The sequence below is a fragment of the Leptonychotes weddellii genome, chromosome 11 (genome assembly GCF_054177405.1).
Source record: "Leptonychotes weddellii isolate Sample4059 chromosome 11, ASM5417740v2, whole genome shotgun sequence".
In the NCBI taxonomy this organism is placed as follows: Eukaryota; Metazoa; Chordata; class Mammalia; order Carnivora; family Phocidae; genus Leptonychotes; species Leptonychotes weddellii.
In genome coordinates this window covers 76,336,445-76,350,747 of record NC_138379.1, presented here as the reverse complement: position 1 = coordinate 76,350,747, position 14,303 = coordinate 76,336,445, and the positions used below count along the sequence as shown (strand labels likewise).

The following is a 14,303-nucleotide window of genomic DNA, read 5'->3' as shown; positions in this document are numbered from 1 at the left end:
GCTGTCTCAAATAAATAAAATCTTTAACAAAAAATTTCTTAAGCATAGGAGTGTTTTTATGTATATCACTGCTTTTGTGATGGTTTTGGATTATGTCACTCATAGTTAAAAGCAAGGACTCTGAAGACAGACTGCCTGAGTTAGACTTCCAACTGCACCCCTTACTAGCTATGTAACCTTGTGCTATTTAATCTCTTTATGCCCCATGTTACTCATCTTTTGAAAGTAGATAATAAGAGCACCAGTTCCTCACAGGTGAGGATTACATGAATTAATAAATGTTAAGCACATAGAACAATGCTGGATATATAAAGTGCCCCCCAAAGTGTAAGTTGTATAATGTCTATTAAGCATTATGCCCCATATCATGTAGTCGCAAGTTTTTGTGGTTTTTTTAAGATTTTAATGAGAGAAAGAGAGCGTGAGCAGGGAGGTGGGTGTGGGTACGGAGATAGAGAATCTCAAGCTGACTCCGTGTGGACGCAGGGCCTGCCTGATCTCACGACCCATGAGATCATGACCTGAGCCAAAACCCAAGAGTCAAACACTTAACCAACTGAGCCACCCAGGTGCCCCAAGTCACAAGCTTTTATAATGCCAGAACTCACCTGTCCTGTCCTAGGAGCCACTAAAGGTAGCAGGAACTATCAGGCATTAGAAAGTGGGAGCAAATAAGAGGAGAGTGGAGATGAAAGCAAATGATGGCTTCTCTGGAGCTGAGTAAATGCTCCTCCAAACTGCTACCATATTACCCTGTACTATAATCTGTATTTTATAACTATTAGTTTGATTGCCTTGGCCATTCTTTCTTCATCTGACTACAATAAAGTAGGGAATGAACAATTTAAGAACTGGGAATTACCAGAAATCTGATCATTATTTTTTCTTGCAGAAGGTCCTACAGTGGAGGGGAAGCAATGGAGGAACTCATGGGACCCAACGTACAAAAATGGGCCAATGTAGATCCAGAAGAACGAATGTTGGCAGCCGCTACAGCTTTTACTCGTATCTGTGCAGGGCAGGGTGAGGGAGATGTCAGGAGAGATGCCCAGCCTATCCAGTATGATCCCTACAGTAAAGCTTCAGTAACTGCAGGAAAGCGACCTGCTCTTCCTGTGCAAATGCAGTACCCACATGTAGAAAGTAATGCCGCTTCAGAAACAGTCTCCGAGGCGTCCCAAAGACTCCGAAAGCCAGTGATGAAGAGAAAGGTGTTGCGCAAGAAGCCAGGTGGGGAAGTATTAGTGACCGATGAGTCGATTATCAGTGAATCAGAGTCTGGTACAGAGAGTGATATGGATCTCTGGGACTTAAGACAAAGGCTCATGAGTCTACAATTCCACGAAGACAGGGAATCCCCAGATGACATTTCACGAAAATTTAACTTACCACATGAATACCAAGGAATTTCTCAAGATCAACTCATTTGCTATCTACGAAGAGAAGGAATGGGCCCTCCGGCTTATGAACAAGACCTGATTGTTGCCAGCCGACCCAAGTCCTTTATTCTCCCAAGGCTGGACCAGCTGAGCAGAAATCGAGGCAAGGTAGACCGGGTAGCCCGATATTTTGAGTACAAACGAGACTGGGACTCAATGAGGTTACCTGGTGAAGATCACAGAAAGGAATTACGCTGGGGTGTCCGAGAGCAGATGCTTTCTCGACCAGAACCCCAGTCCAAGCCTCAGCACATATATGTTCCAAACAATTACTTGGTGCCAACTGAGAAGAAAAGATCTGCCCTTCGTTGGGGTGTTCGCTGTGACCTTGCAAATGGTGTCATGCCCAGGAAGCTTCCCTTCCCTCTTTTTCCTTCTTAAATATTTTTTTTTGCCTCTTTTATGGGATTGTTTGGGGGTAACCTGGTTCTTTATCTCTGTCCTTCTATTTAAATAGAAACAACTAACTTGAAAGCCCATGGAACATTATACAGTAAGGACTTCACCCATCATTGGTCTTTCCTAGGTGTGTACATTGGTATCAAATACCACTTCACTTCCAAATTACCACTCTCAAATCCACTAATTGCAAGAGAAGTCATGCCAAAGAAAGAAAAACAGACCTAGTCTTTCCACTTTGTCAGATAGCACCGTTTCCGTTCTATACTGTTTTTAACCTTTGGCCAACGTGAGTTGCTGTTTTTAAAGTTGCTGGGCATTAAGCTTATTCATTAAAGAATTGGGATTTTGTGAACTTGATCTTATTTTTACTTACTAATACTTCCCAAAGTAAGATGATCGCAAAACTGGGTTATGACTCTGCCTCCAATCATTACTCCCCATCACACTAAATATTGAGAGCCAAAGGAAAGGAACAAAAAACTGTTCTTTATGCACACAATCCTAAAGGAACAAAGAAAAGTAACAACATATCTCCATTACTAAAGGAACATAGTAAATCTAGAAAATTTAAATGTTTTTTAATAGGCAATAACAGTATTATATGACATACAGGATTCTAACCCAAGTTTTATTTCAGAATTACTTCAATAATTTATTGCCCTCCAGTTGTCACTTCTAGAATACCATGCTTTTTATAATTTGCCACTGAGATTTTCTTGGAAATTATGCCTGTCACTCTGAAAAAGAATTTACTAAATCTGGAACTAGATGTAGACACAAATACCAAAATGAACATGGCATATTTGGGTACGGACCAAAACACTAATTCTGTTCACCTTAAACTGGTTCTATTCTTGATGCTTCTAATCCAGTGAGGATTATCTAAAATCTGGAGGTTGTGTTTTAGCATCTGAAGCCAGCAGAAATAGTTTGCTTGTTCAAGGGAAAATAGCTATGCAATGTATAAATGAGTTACTTTGACCATTACTATCTGCTAAAATATATCTTCTGCGTAATATTTAAGCTACATCATTCATCCAGTTCCACTGTGAGACATTTTTCAGGAAAGAAATAATCACTGACTCAAATATAGATGTAGGATCTGCTCACTGCAAATAAGTAAAAACTGCAAACTATCCAACAATAGTGAAATGATTAAATGGAATATCAGTCATTGAAAATAACGGGAAGCTAATGAAAAAGTGCAAATTAAATGAAACAGGTTGTGAACTACACGATCACAGTCATGTGCACATACAAAGCACAAGGAAAAATCAAACTGTAGTGGGATTAAAGGTAGTTTTTATACTTTTAAAAAACTTAAAAACCACATGGCATTTTTATATGCAAATTACACCAAAGACTTAACTCCTTTAGATTATCTCAAAGCCCAATAATTAACCAAGACAAAAAGTTTCCAGAGATTATCTACCTTATTAACCAAAGAACTAGTCCAAAGGGTTTAAGCAAGTAAAGATTTGTGGCAAAAAGAGGACTTGAGCCCAAGACTCGTGACCCAGTAGAGCTTCCTCCAGCACACCACAGCACACCCTAAGCTGACCTACCGCTTGGAAAGGGGCTGCCAAATTACCACAACGAGGGAATTGGTGTGTGCGCTGAGCATCGACTGTAAACATAATCAGCTATCGCTAGAGTTTCAATACATTTTTTGAAGTTAAAAGATCTAAATCTCAAAATATTTGCAACTAGGGGAGTAGGAGAACGCATTTTCCATGATAAACCTTATTTTAAACCAAAGAGAGAAGGAGGAGGAATAGCCATAAGGATCAAGAGACATGCACTATGACCAGTAACAGTGAAAAGCAATCTCCTAATTTGAAAAAAGTCGCCTCGCCTCCCTCCCCACATACTACTGGAATCCTGACCTCTACCGGTATTTAGTTTTATGAGCAAACAATTCTGAGGCAGCCGACTTAACTCCAAGTCCAAGGGCCCTCTAAAAATTGAATTAAAGAAGTTTCTACTGCTGTGAGTTTCTGCCAGGAGCTGCAAAAAGCACCAGATACAAAAACACTGTCCTAAGCAAGATCCCACTTCCACCCATCAATGCTTTGAAGACCAAGGTATGGAAAAGGGGAAAAAAAGGTCCAGCTGTTTGTCCATTTATCCGTTCCTCTTTGTATAAACCAGAAAATAATTCATCCCCGAATCCCCTTACTTACCTTCCGGTTGTCGACCACGCAGCTTTTAGCGAGACAGGAAGCTGTCGCTTTGCGTCTTCCGCGCGCGCGCGCGCCCACAGTCTCATGGGAAGTGTAGTCCACCCTTGTGGGAAATGTAGTTCCAAGAGACGGAGGTGCAGGCTTGACGCTGAAATCTGCCTAATATTTTCTAGTCTGGCCACCACTTCTCCACCTCCGACAAAGCAGAATCTGGGGCCTATAATAATACAAGAATAAAGGATAAATTCTAGTGCGACAAAATAACGGAAAAGCAGTTTTTCAAATGTCTGCTGTCCTTATATGAAATTAACATTAAAGAACCTGGACCGATTTTATACCTACTTAAGTTACTAGAAAGTTATCATTGCGAGACAAATACATTTGCTGTTAGAATCCACATGTGAAGTTTGAAAAGGAATTTGATAACCTCAAAACAAACGATTGAGGTGCCTGAGAATGACCGAACAGAGCTGGGGAGTCTTGCTTCAGCACCACGGAGAGATCATAACTAGGTTTTTGGTTTGTGGGTTTTTGCATAGATGCTGATCTAAATCTCAAGATTCCAGTTAGAAAACTGAAAGAAATCTAGTTCTGTCCAAATTTAGCAGTCAGTAGTACAAGGAATCTATGTCAGATTATGCAGATACGGGTAGGAGGTAGAGGTTGTACCGCAAGGAAAACCGTTATCTCAGGATTGCATTAGCAAAGGGCATGTACCAGCATTAAAATTAAAACAAGCCGGTATGTGGAAACATAACAGGTATTAGAACAGGGGCAACAGTTAGAACCTGAACAACTTTACTTCCTCTTCGCATCTTTCTCATTTGAATTAGTCAGGTGAAACTCACCCATTTTGACCGTCTACTTTCCTATGAAATTCTCTGGTCTTTCTGACATCTAGTAATGTAGAAGCGGATATTTTGGGGAAACATGGGCAGGAGTGCTTGAAGCCACCGGGGGGGGGCGGGGGCGGGGAGCGGGGAGGGTCCAGCCTGACCGCCCGGAGAATTGCGTAGTAAGTGGTGAGTAAGGGAGGTAGGACTCTCGAATCAGTGCGAAAATTGCTGCGGCTTAGAATCTCAAGCTGTTGCGGGTTTAGCAGAGGTCAGGAGTAGGCGAGTGTTCACGACACTGGCGCCCCGTCGCGGGTTTCTAACACCTGGCGCCGACGCGCGGCTGGCCGAGGGCAAACCTGCCTCTGAACTCAATTCTCCTTCCCCTGCAGCCCCCACCTCCTCTCCTGGCTCCGCCCACTTCTCTGGAGCTCCCGCGCCTGCGCGCCGCGCCGCGGGTGGTCGCGGGCGCGTCAGCCTGCCCCCAGAGCAAGCCTATTGGCCGCTGGCTGGAGCCGGGCGCTGCCTCGTGCTGGGGGAGGGCGCACGTGCTGGGGGCGGGAGCTGCGATCGCGGCTATGGCGTCGTTACTTTGGGGAGGCGACGCCGGGGCGGCGGAGAGCGAGCGGCTGAACAGTCATGTAACCGCCGCTGAGCTGGGGAGGGCAAGTGGGCGGGGGCCAGAACTGCACTCTGAGAGGGAGATCTGCCGGGGAGGGCGGGAGGAGAGAGCCCCGCTAGCGTGTGGAGTGGGGTGTCAAATGGTGGAGGGGAGCTGTGGCAAGGATGTGGGGGAGGGCCGGGGGCAGGAGACCCCGAGAGAGACACGAGACCTTTGGTTTGAAAGGGCAAAATGAAGACCCCTAGAAGTCCCGGGAGAGAAAGCAGCTGATAGTCCCAACTAGACCTTGGAGTTTTCTGCTCTCCCAATTTGACCATTGAGCCTCGGCTAGCTTCCATCTTACCGACCACCGCGCTTTGCTACCCACCATCCTTTCCTGGTGCTGTGACCCCCAAGGACTGCCACATTTAGATTAGAGGACTGTAAAGAGGAACTTAAGGTACAGGGGCAGCAGAAAGTCTCCTTCGATTTTAGCATAATTCATAGAGGTGACCTATTCCTGAAAAGAATCCAGTGTCAGAATTAATACCTGACACCGCAAAGGAAACAGTATTTGGGTGGGTCCCTCCCTGCTAGGGGGGTGCACTAGGGCTGCTTGGTGGCTTGCTTCCTAATATTGGTTGAAATTTGTGTTTTTCAATAGTTTTCAAACCTCATCCATCCCCGGAAGAACCTTCGGGGTATTAAGAGTACTACAGTCCCAAACATAGGTGAGTGCTATTAGATAAAGCAGATTGGCCCCAATTAATGAAAAAGCATTGCTTTCCTCAGGTCCCTGGCAACTGAAATGCCTCCGGCTCCCATTAACTGTCAAGGTCCTCCACTGCCTTCCCAGTCTTTTAACCCACTCCTTCATTAGATGACCCTTGCTGTCAATGCATACTGTGGAGACGGTCAGATACTGGGATCATACACTTTACATTTCTGTTTGGTATTTATTGTTTCTCTTCCATTCTTTTAGATGGTTCTATTAATAACACAGAAGAAGATGATGAAGAAGATGTAGGTAGGAGATAAATTTATTTGCATGTAACCTAGCACTCTGTATCAGTTAATCATGATTTTTCACAATATGAGCGAATAATATAATCTCAATTGGAAAAGAACTGTCTTCTGTTTTCTTTATAAATAGTGACTATCAGAAGAAATACTAAATTAGGAGTAGGCCATATTTCTTTAGGGGAAGTTGAGATGGAATATGCAGGAATGGGTTAAGAATTTTCAGCTGGCAAGGAAAAATTAGGTCTGGTGGTGATAGATGTAGGCTTGCTTAAGGTCAGAGGTTGGTATAGCAGCAGAGCATAAGAAACTGGATTCTTGTGTAGAAAGGAATTCTCAGTGTTGTCATTCTTTCTAGAACCTCCTTTTAGAGGAAAGATGAGAGTAGGAGCAGTTGCTTGATATACAGTCTCTGAATGGGAAGGAGCAATTTATTAGATTCATTTAGGAGGCTGGATTTTCTCCTGCAATATCTCCTTTTTTATTTTTGCTTTCTAGTGGATTTGGCAGCTAATTCACTCTTAAACAAGTTAATCCGGCAGTCCTTAGTAGAATCCAGTCACCGAGTTGAAGTCTTACAAAAGGATCCCAGCTCTCCACTCTACTCAGTGAAAACATTTGAAGAGCTGCGGCTGTGAGTATTTTTACTCATTTATTGTGGGGAAATTCCAGGAAGAATGGTACAGAACAAAAAATCTAATAATAAAAACTCTCAGAATCACCTTCATGTTCTCATATTCAATATTAAAATGAGATGTGTACATTTTGCATGCAGTTGAAATATAATTCAAAAAGGAGGACTAGGATACCTGAGTGTGCAGCAAATTGAGAACATCTTGATGGTAAAATATTTTAACCTTGCCATGCTAAGGGGGATAGCTAAGCTCAACACAGCCATGTTGCTATTCTTCGTACCATAATATAGATAAAGGGACATTGATGGCCCAGATACCCTCTCTCACCCCCTTTAGATAAGTTATAAGCTTTTACCTTCCTAATTATATTTTGTTTCAGATGGTATTAAAATGAATAACTTTCCCAGATGGGTTTGCATTTCCTAGGGATCTATCAACTAGCATTAAGGAACTGCGTTTTAACAGGAAGAGTTACTGATAGGGACTTATGTAGAGGGGAAATATCCAAAATCCCAATGCCCCAACATTTTCTAAATGGAGGAAGAAGCTTACCTATGATTAAGAGTTGGCTGCCAGTAATCTGCCAAGTAACCAAATACAAAATATACATGTCGTTGAAGGTGGAAGTGTTCCAACCTACTTCATTTTCTCTTCTTTCTATCCTCTATCGTGAGACCCCAGGAAAGATGCATTTAAAAATGCTGGCTCAGGGGTGTGTGGGTTGCTCAGTCGGTTAAGCATCCAACCCTTGATTTCAGCTCAGGTCATGATCTCAGCGTTGTGAGATCAATGAGCCCTCCGTTGGGGTCTCCGCTGGGCATGGAGCCTGCTTAAGATACTCTCTCTCTCTGCCTCTGCCTCCCAACCCAACCCCCACTCATGTGTTCTCACTCTCTCTCTCTCTCTCAAAAAAAAAAAAAAATGTTGGCTCAGAAGGATGAGGTAATATTGTGTCTTCTGCTCCTAGACAGTACTGATGTAAGAATTACCTCAATGAAGTTTTGTCTTCTCTGAAAATTACTGTTAAAGAATCAAAGATTGTCATTAATTTTAAAAAAGTAAAGAGTATAGGCATCTGGCTGGCTCAGTTGGAAGAGCATGGGACACTTGATCTGGGGGTCATGAGTTCAAGCCCCAGGTTGGGTGTAAAGATTACTTAAAAATAAAATCTTTTAAAAAAAAGAATACAGTAAATCTCAGTTTTCTGCTTGTGTGGAAAATAAGACTCTTCTGGCATTTTTGCTTGGGTCAACCAAAAGTTCCGTGTTAGGCTATTGTTACTGTCCTCAGCCTAGGCTTAAAGCATAGTTTATTATTTGAGTGGTCCAACTGTGCAGGCATGATTGTGTATGTTTGGGAGTTGAGGTGTAAATTGTATATTTCTAAATATATTGAAGCTCAGTTGCAGAGTGGCTTAATTTAAAAATACACCTTTTGAGTTCATATTTCTGAGGCTACCGACCAATCATAGGCTTTAAGTGTGTGCTTTTTTTTTTTTTTCTTGATAGGAAGGAAGAGTTATTAAAAGGGATCTATGCAATGGGATTTAACAGACCATCCAAAATCCAAGAGATGGCTCTCCCTATGATGCTGGCCCACCCGTGAGTTTCCAGGGCAGTGCTGTTCCAACTTGGTTTTTAGTCTCCTGTATGCAGTTTATGCTCAGGTGTCTCTCTTTTCTACAGACCCCAGAACCTCATAGCCCAGAGCCAGTCTGGAACAGGAAAAACAGCAGCTTTTGTCTTGGCAATGCTAAGCAGAGTTAATACCTTGGAATTGTTCCCACAGGTAAGAAAAGGTTGAGGGAGGAAGGGGAATGCTTGCAATGCCAGTGATATTTTAGTAATGGGCGATATTACTGCCATAATATGATAGCATTTCAAATAGACATTCTTTCATAAAATCCCAGAGCAGTGGGCAGCAGGATGGAACAGTAACAGGAGCACAGGCTTTCTAGTTTGGTTCCAATCCCAGCCTCTCTACTTACCAGTAGAATGTCTTAGGTGAGTTAGTAGAGCATTCCAGGTCTGTCTCCCTGTCTCTAAGGATAACATCTGTAAAGGCATGGATCATTCCTGAGTCTGAGCACAGTGCCTGGCTTGTTGAATGAATGAATGCCTCATAGGATTGTCCTGTAGATTAAATAATGTCCCTCTTTCACACTGTGCTTGCTCTGAAGTAAGCATTCACTAGTGGTGGCCGGATAGCTGTCGGACCAAAGCATCACCCTGTCTGCCTCCTCCTTTAGCAGAGGGGAGACTGAGGCTTGGAGAGGCACGTGTCTCACATGAGGTCACAGATGTCCGAGAGTGACTGAGCAGGGACAGGAAGCGCACTTGCCCTTCTCTTGGTCTAGCTTCCACTTTTGGAAAGTGTCTGGTGTTCTTTCCCTGTTATTTCCAAGCTGTGCTCATCAACTCACGTGACAAGCTGACTACCTGAGTATTGAGCGCACCCCATGCAAATTGTTCTTTCGGGAAGCTTACAGTTTGATCAGCAAGCTAAGCTGTGGATGTGGGTGACTGATGCCTGGCATATGAAATTTTGTGCTTTTTTAGACAGGTTCACTGAAATACATATTCAGGGTTTGGTATTATGAACAAAAATTCTTCAGGAAAAGCTGTGCTTAAACCCATGTTGAGAAATGTGTGTGGAAACAGTTGTTAGTGCTTTATGTTTTCCTCTCCTCTGTATCACAGATCCTTAATTGAAGCCCATAAATGCATTAAGTATCACCAGTTTTCTTCCATCAACATTTTCCTTCCTCAGCAGCCACCAGATATAGGGGGATGGAGGTAACAAAGGAAAGAATTTTAGGGAATATTCTGCCAGAGGTGTATACAGTGGATTGGATCAAGCAGGGAGTGTTCTGGAAACCGGCAGACTTTTAACAGCAGGCAAGAAGTGATGGGGGTGACACTCAAGCAGTGATTCGCCTTGCATTTCCTTTCTTCTTGACTCCCAGCCTCCCTACACCCCACTCTCTCCCACAAAGAAAGCAGGATCTGTGGTTCTTCATAACTCTTTAGAGAGGAATCTATAAAAGGTATTTCTCTGTCCTTCAACCCCTTCTCCCTTCCCATACTCGACATTCACCTCAGATCTATCAGCTGCTGAATTGTGTTCAACTGAAAATACTTTATTCAACCAAAACCTCCCAGTTTGACCTGTGTCTCCCTGTACGCATTTTAATTGTACTTCAGATTTGCATGATGGCTTGTGTGAGCCTTGCGACTTGCCCCTTCTCTCTCGCAGTGCCTCTGCCTAGCTCCTACTTATGAACTGGCTTTGCAAACTGGTCGTGTGGTCGAACAGATGGGAAAATTCTGTGTGGATGTTCAAGTGATGTACGCCATTCGAGGGAATCACAGTATGTACCAGTAAGCCAGGCCTGGCGGAATTTTTAAATCCCGACTCCACCACCAGCAAGCGTGTTCTCTACCTTCTCAGCTTCCTCGTCTCTAAATTGGGAGCTCTCACAGCACCTGTGCCAAAGAGCTGTGACTAGAATTAAATGAACGGATGCACATGCAGCACCGTGTACACGCTTGGCACGTGATAAAGACGCTGTACATGTTAGCTGCGTCATTTCCGCATCCTGCAAAGATGACGGTTTTGGCTTTTCTTGAGGCTCAGTTGTTTCGTGCTTGTATTGTGTTACGTTTTCATTGAAGTGTTATGTGAGCATAGCAGGAAGAGAAAGTCTTTAAAACAGAGAAAGTCAGAAGGCAAAGGTCTCGTCCTCCAAAAACCTGTTTCCAAGGATAGTAGTTTTGTTCACAGACTTCGGTGGTTTGCTTTCTTTTTTCAGTTCATACACATGTGGATGTACATGTATGTATTTGTTTTTGTGGAGTGTTGATGAAAATGGGAGCATTTTTTTCATAGTGTCTAAAAATGTACATGTTTTGGACATCGTTCCATGTCCATTCATATAGTCCCACCTCATTGTTTTGACTAGCTTCATAGTATTCCATAATTTATTTAATGTAACCCGTTGATAGACATTGTGCTTTTTTTCCATTTGGGGACGGTTGGTAGGTTTCTTACCATTGTGCCGGTGTTTCTGTAAGGCGGTGGGATTGCTGGAGGGTGGCTTTTTGACTGGCCGTGGGGCAGAATCCAATAGGCAGGACTATTACTACCCTAAACCTAGAAACGGGGGGTTTATCCTAAAGCTCTGCAAAATCCAAATCCGCGCTGACCCTCAGGGTTCACACTTGGAAAATCGTCACGAAATATACTTGTGCTTCACAGCCCAATGTTGCGTGGCCCAGAATTGTGGACTGTGAGGGTCCTTTGCATCTGAAGGAGTCAATCAACCCTTTTCTCTCTAGTTCCCAGAGGCACCGACGTCACCAAACAGATTATAATTGGCACTCCTGGGACTGTCCTAGATTGGTGTTTCAAGCGAAAATTAATTGACTTGACTAAGATTCGTGTGTTTGTCCTGGATGAAGCAGACGTGATGATTGACACACAAGGATTCTCAGATCAAAGCATTCGTATTCAGAGGTAAGTTTCACATTCATCCTTTCTCTTCCTGGATCTTCGGTCTGGAGGGGGAGTTTGATTTGTCTGCTGCTGCCAGTTGTCTTCACTGCTTGATTCCCCGCTTCCTTTGCCTCTAAAACAAATCTGGGTGTTCAGTATTTTCACCAGCTCAGCGGGCCCTTAGACTACTGTCATTTTCCCACTTCTTTAGTTTGTCATCTTATCTGATTGCTTTTGTTTTCACTACAGGCCTGTACGTGGAACCCACCAAATCGTGCCACTAATTTTTCTAGTAAGAGCAAAAGTCTAAAGAGAATTTATTAAAGCCTGCAAAGGCTACTGTGAGGCTAACTGCTAGAGAGTAGAGGACACAGTAACCTGGAATCAGGAGCCCTGTGGTCTAGTCCTGACTTTGCCTCTCGTTTGTCAAGTAAATCCTCTTGTTTTCCTAGGCCTCTCTCTCAGGATCACCCAAGGGCCTTAAAATTACAGATTGCCGGACCTAACCTGAGCCTCACTGGTTTAGAATTCTGGGAGTGGGTCTAGGAATCTGTATCACTTACTAAATTCAAATAGTACTAAGGGCGGGGGGGAGGGGGGCGCCTGGGTGGCTCAGTCGGTTAAGCATCTGACTCTTGGTTTCGGCTCTATCTCCCTCTGTCCCTCCCACTCATGCCCACCCCCCAAATAAATAAATAAATCTTAAAAAAACCCCAAAAAACAAACAGTACTGGAAGACCTGTAATGAAAAACAGTGCAGTGCTCCTTCTAGAGGATATCTCTCTGTTCTGGTATTAACCCTCATAGTTTAAATAGTATGCTCAAAAGGCTATTTCTTAATGTGTCACTGTCTGCTGACTGCTAGTATAGGAAGTGGGAATCCAGCTCTTTTGTCCCACCACCCTCTCCCCACCTTCCTGTCCCTTCTGCCACCTCGCTGTGGTTACAGCGTAAGAGTTGGCTACATTAATAGTGTTGTTATCATTAGGACATTATACTGTTCATTGTCACATGGTGTATTACTATGATTATGTTTTTTCTTGTACAGCTGTTTCCCCTAAATTAATAATTGCCTGTTTTCCTTCGTTTGGTTAGTATCACTGGGTAGGGATCCTTAATTTTTCTCTGCCCATTTCGTCATATGTGTCGTATGTCAGTGATATCTCCAAATAGGCAAATATATTTACAAACTCTGTCAATGTCTTTTTTTCCTGAAACTCTCACAACTTCTGTCCAGTTTCAGTCCACACTGAACTGTTGTGCAGCTGTCACTATGGGTCTCCCTGGCCCTCATTTACAGTTTGGAATCTCCTGTTTTCTGGGTGTTTTTCTTGGTTTACTGTCAGTTTACTCAGTATCCAGGAGTATATTCTCTAGTGGCTTCCTTAAGATAATGTTGGGAAGTTCACTTTCTATCTCCCGCATGTCTGAAAATGTCTTCATTGTGCCTGTAAATCTGATCTTTTGTTTGCTTGGACGTGAAATCCAAGTTAAAGAATTCTTCCAGTAAATTCAATGTTGAAAACAAAAATTTTTTTTAAATGCTATAGTTAATACTCTAGTTCCAGTGTTGTTGCTGACAAGTTTAATGTCATCCTGATCCCCAAACTTTTGTAGGTGATCTGTTTTTTTCTCTCTAGAAGCTTTTGGAATCTTCCTTCTTCACGGTATTCTGAAATTTCTCAATTATATGCATTGGCTTGGGTCGTTTTTTTTTTTCTCATCCCTTGTTCTAGACATATAGTGCACTCACCCTGTTCATTTGTAAAACTTGTGCCTGCCAGATCTGGGAAAATTTCTTAAGGTCATTTCTTTACCTACAGTGATCAACTTTTTAGAAAGCAGGACACAGTCATGGCAGACAAAAAAATATATCTATATAATAATACAGAAAAAATAGTCATACACGTGTGTTATTAACATAAAAATATGGGAAATATATGTTTCTTTTAAATTATATATCACCCTATTTTTTCTGTTACATAAATGCTACTATTGAAGCAAAACAACAGAACTAATTAACAGTGGCAATTAGTCGTAATTATTAGTACAACTAATTAAATGAATAATATGTATGAGAAACATATAATGGTATTTTATAATGTCATCTTTGGCAGCAATTTATTTTAATCTTTTTAAATTCATTATTGGATGCTTAAATTTTATACTCTGTGCTGTTGTATATTCTTAAGATACTCAAATATAAGACTTCTTATAAGGAGAATGTCAATACAGTAGGACTAATTAAACAGCTGTTACCTGTGTTTAAAGACCCAACCCCCAGTGACCTATTTTTGTCTCATGGTGAGGTAGGCTATCTCTACTCTTTCCCTTTCCTCTTCCAGTAATAATTCTTTGAACTACCTACAGCCTTCTTTTTTTGTATGTGGCAGGAAAACTGAATACAGTCCAATGTAAAATTCATTTTGACTTGGTAGCTCTGCTCTTAGCAAGCTCACGCTGACTCCTGCTATTAGTCCAGTGTGATGTCCTCTTCACAAAAGTGTTCAAGCATGGATTATTTAAGAGTTTACATACTAGCAACACTAGGTTTTTAAACACGCAAGAATTCATGTCTAGCTTTCTAGAAATGTCCACATCAACTCTGCAGGCTTGTTTGGTAGATCAGCTGTTTGTCGCTCTGATCCCTCTTGCTGAAAATCCACCATTTAGGTTATCCACATCTAAAATGTCCA

The 14,303-nt window shown here is 42.3% G+C and overlaps 3 protein-coding genes across 15 annotated transcripts in view; 2 read left to right on the top strand and 1 right to left on the bottom strand.

The window, feature by feature from the left end:
* HYLS1 (HYLS1 centriolar and ciliogenesis associated) overlaps positions 1–2,193 on the top strand; it is a 12,505-nt gene extending 10,312 nt beyond the window's left edge. For 4 of the 5 annotated variants that reach the window (XM_081799148.1, XM_081799152.1, XM_081799150.1 and 1 more), the window contains one exon: positions 893–2,193. In XM_081799148.1, the coding sequence (XP_081655274.1) occupies positions 893–1,820 (928 nt within the window). In that variant the 3' untranslated portion in view covers positions 1,821–2,193. The remainder of the gene's footprint in view (positions 1–892) is intronic. The other variant, XM_081799151.1, reaches the window with a different exon arrangement.
* Positions 1–4,078, bottom strand: part of PUS3 (pseudouridine synthase 3) — a 9,248-nt gene extending 5,170 nt beyond the window's left edge. Inside the window, exons 1-2 of one of the 4 annotated variants that reach the window (XM_031025934.2) lie at positions 4,025–4,076; positions 2,215–2,342 (exon numbers count right to left, since the gene is read on the bottom strand). In XM_031025934.2, coding sequence (XP_030881794.1) covers positions 2,215–2,272 — 58 coding nt within the window. In that variant the 5' untranslated portion in view covers positions 2,273–2,342; positions 4,025–4,076. Of the gene's footprint in view, positions 1–1,389; positions 1,522–2,214; positions 2,343–4,024 lie in introns of those variants that run through there. The other 3 variants (XM_031025935.2, XM_006731327.2, XM_031025936.2) reach the window with 3 other exon arrangements.
* Positions 1–14,303, top strand: part of DDX25 (DEAD-box helicase 25) — a 34,291-nt gene that overhangs the window by 10,284 nt on the left and 9,704 nt on the right. For 3 of the 6 annotated variants that reach the window (XR_014138863.1, XM_081799143.1, XM_081799144.1), the window contains exons 1-8: positions 5,392–5,498; positions 6,123–6,189; positions 6,441–6,485; positions 6,977–7,112; positions 8,622–8,714; positions 8,799–8,901; positions 10,369–10,483; positions 11,451–11,628. Coding sequence is in view for 5 of the 6 variants with exons in the window: in XM_081799143.1 (XP_081655269.1) it covers positions 5,436–5,498; positions 6,123–6,189; positions 6,441–6,485; positions 6,977–7,112; positions 8,622–8,714; positions 8,799–8,901; positions 10,369–10,483; positions 11,451–11,628 (800 nt within the window). In the remaining variant the exon portion in view is untranslated. Of the gene's footprint in view, positions 1–3,818; positions 3,926–5,391; positions 5,499–6,122; positions 6,190–6,440; positions 6,486–6,976; positions 7,113–8,621; positions 8,715–8,798; positions 8,902–10,368; positions 10,484–11,450; positions 11,629–14,303 lie in introns of those variants that run through there. The other 3 variants (XM_081799146.1, XM_081799147.1, XM_081799145.1) reach the window with 3 other exon arrangements.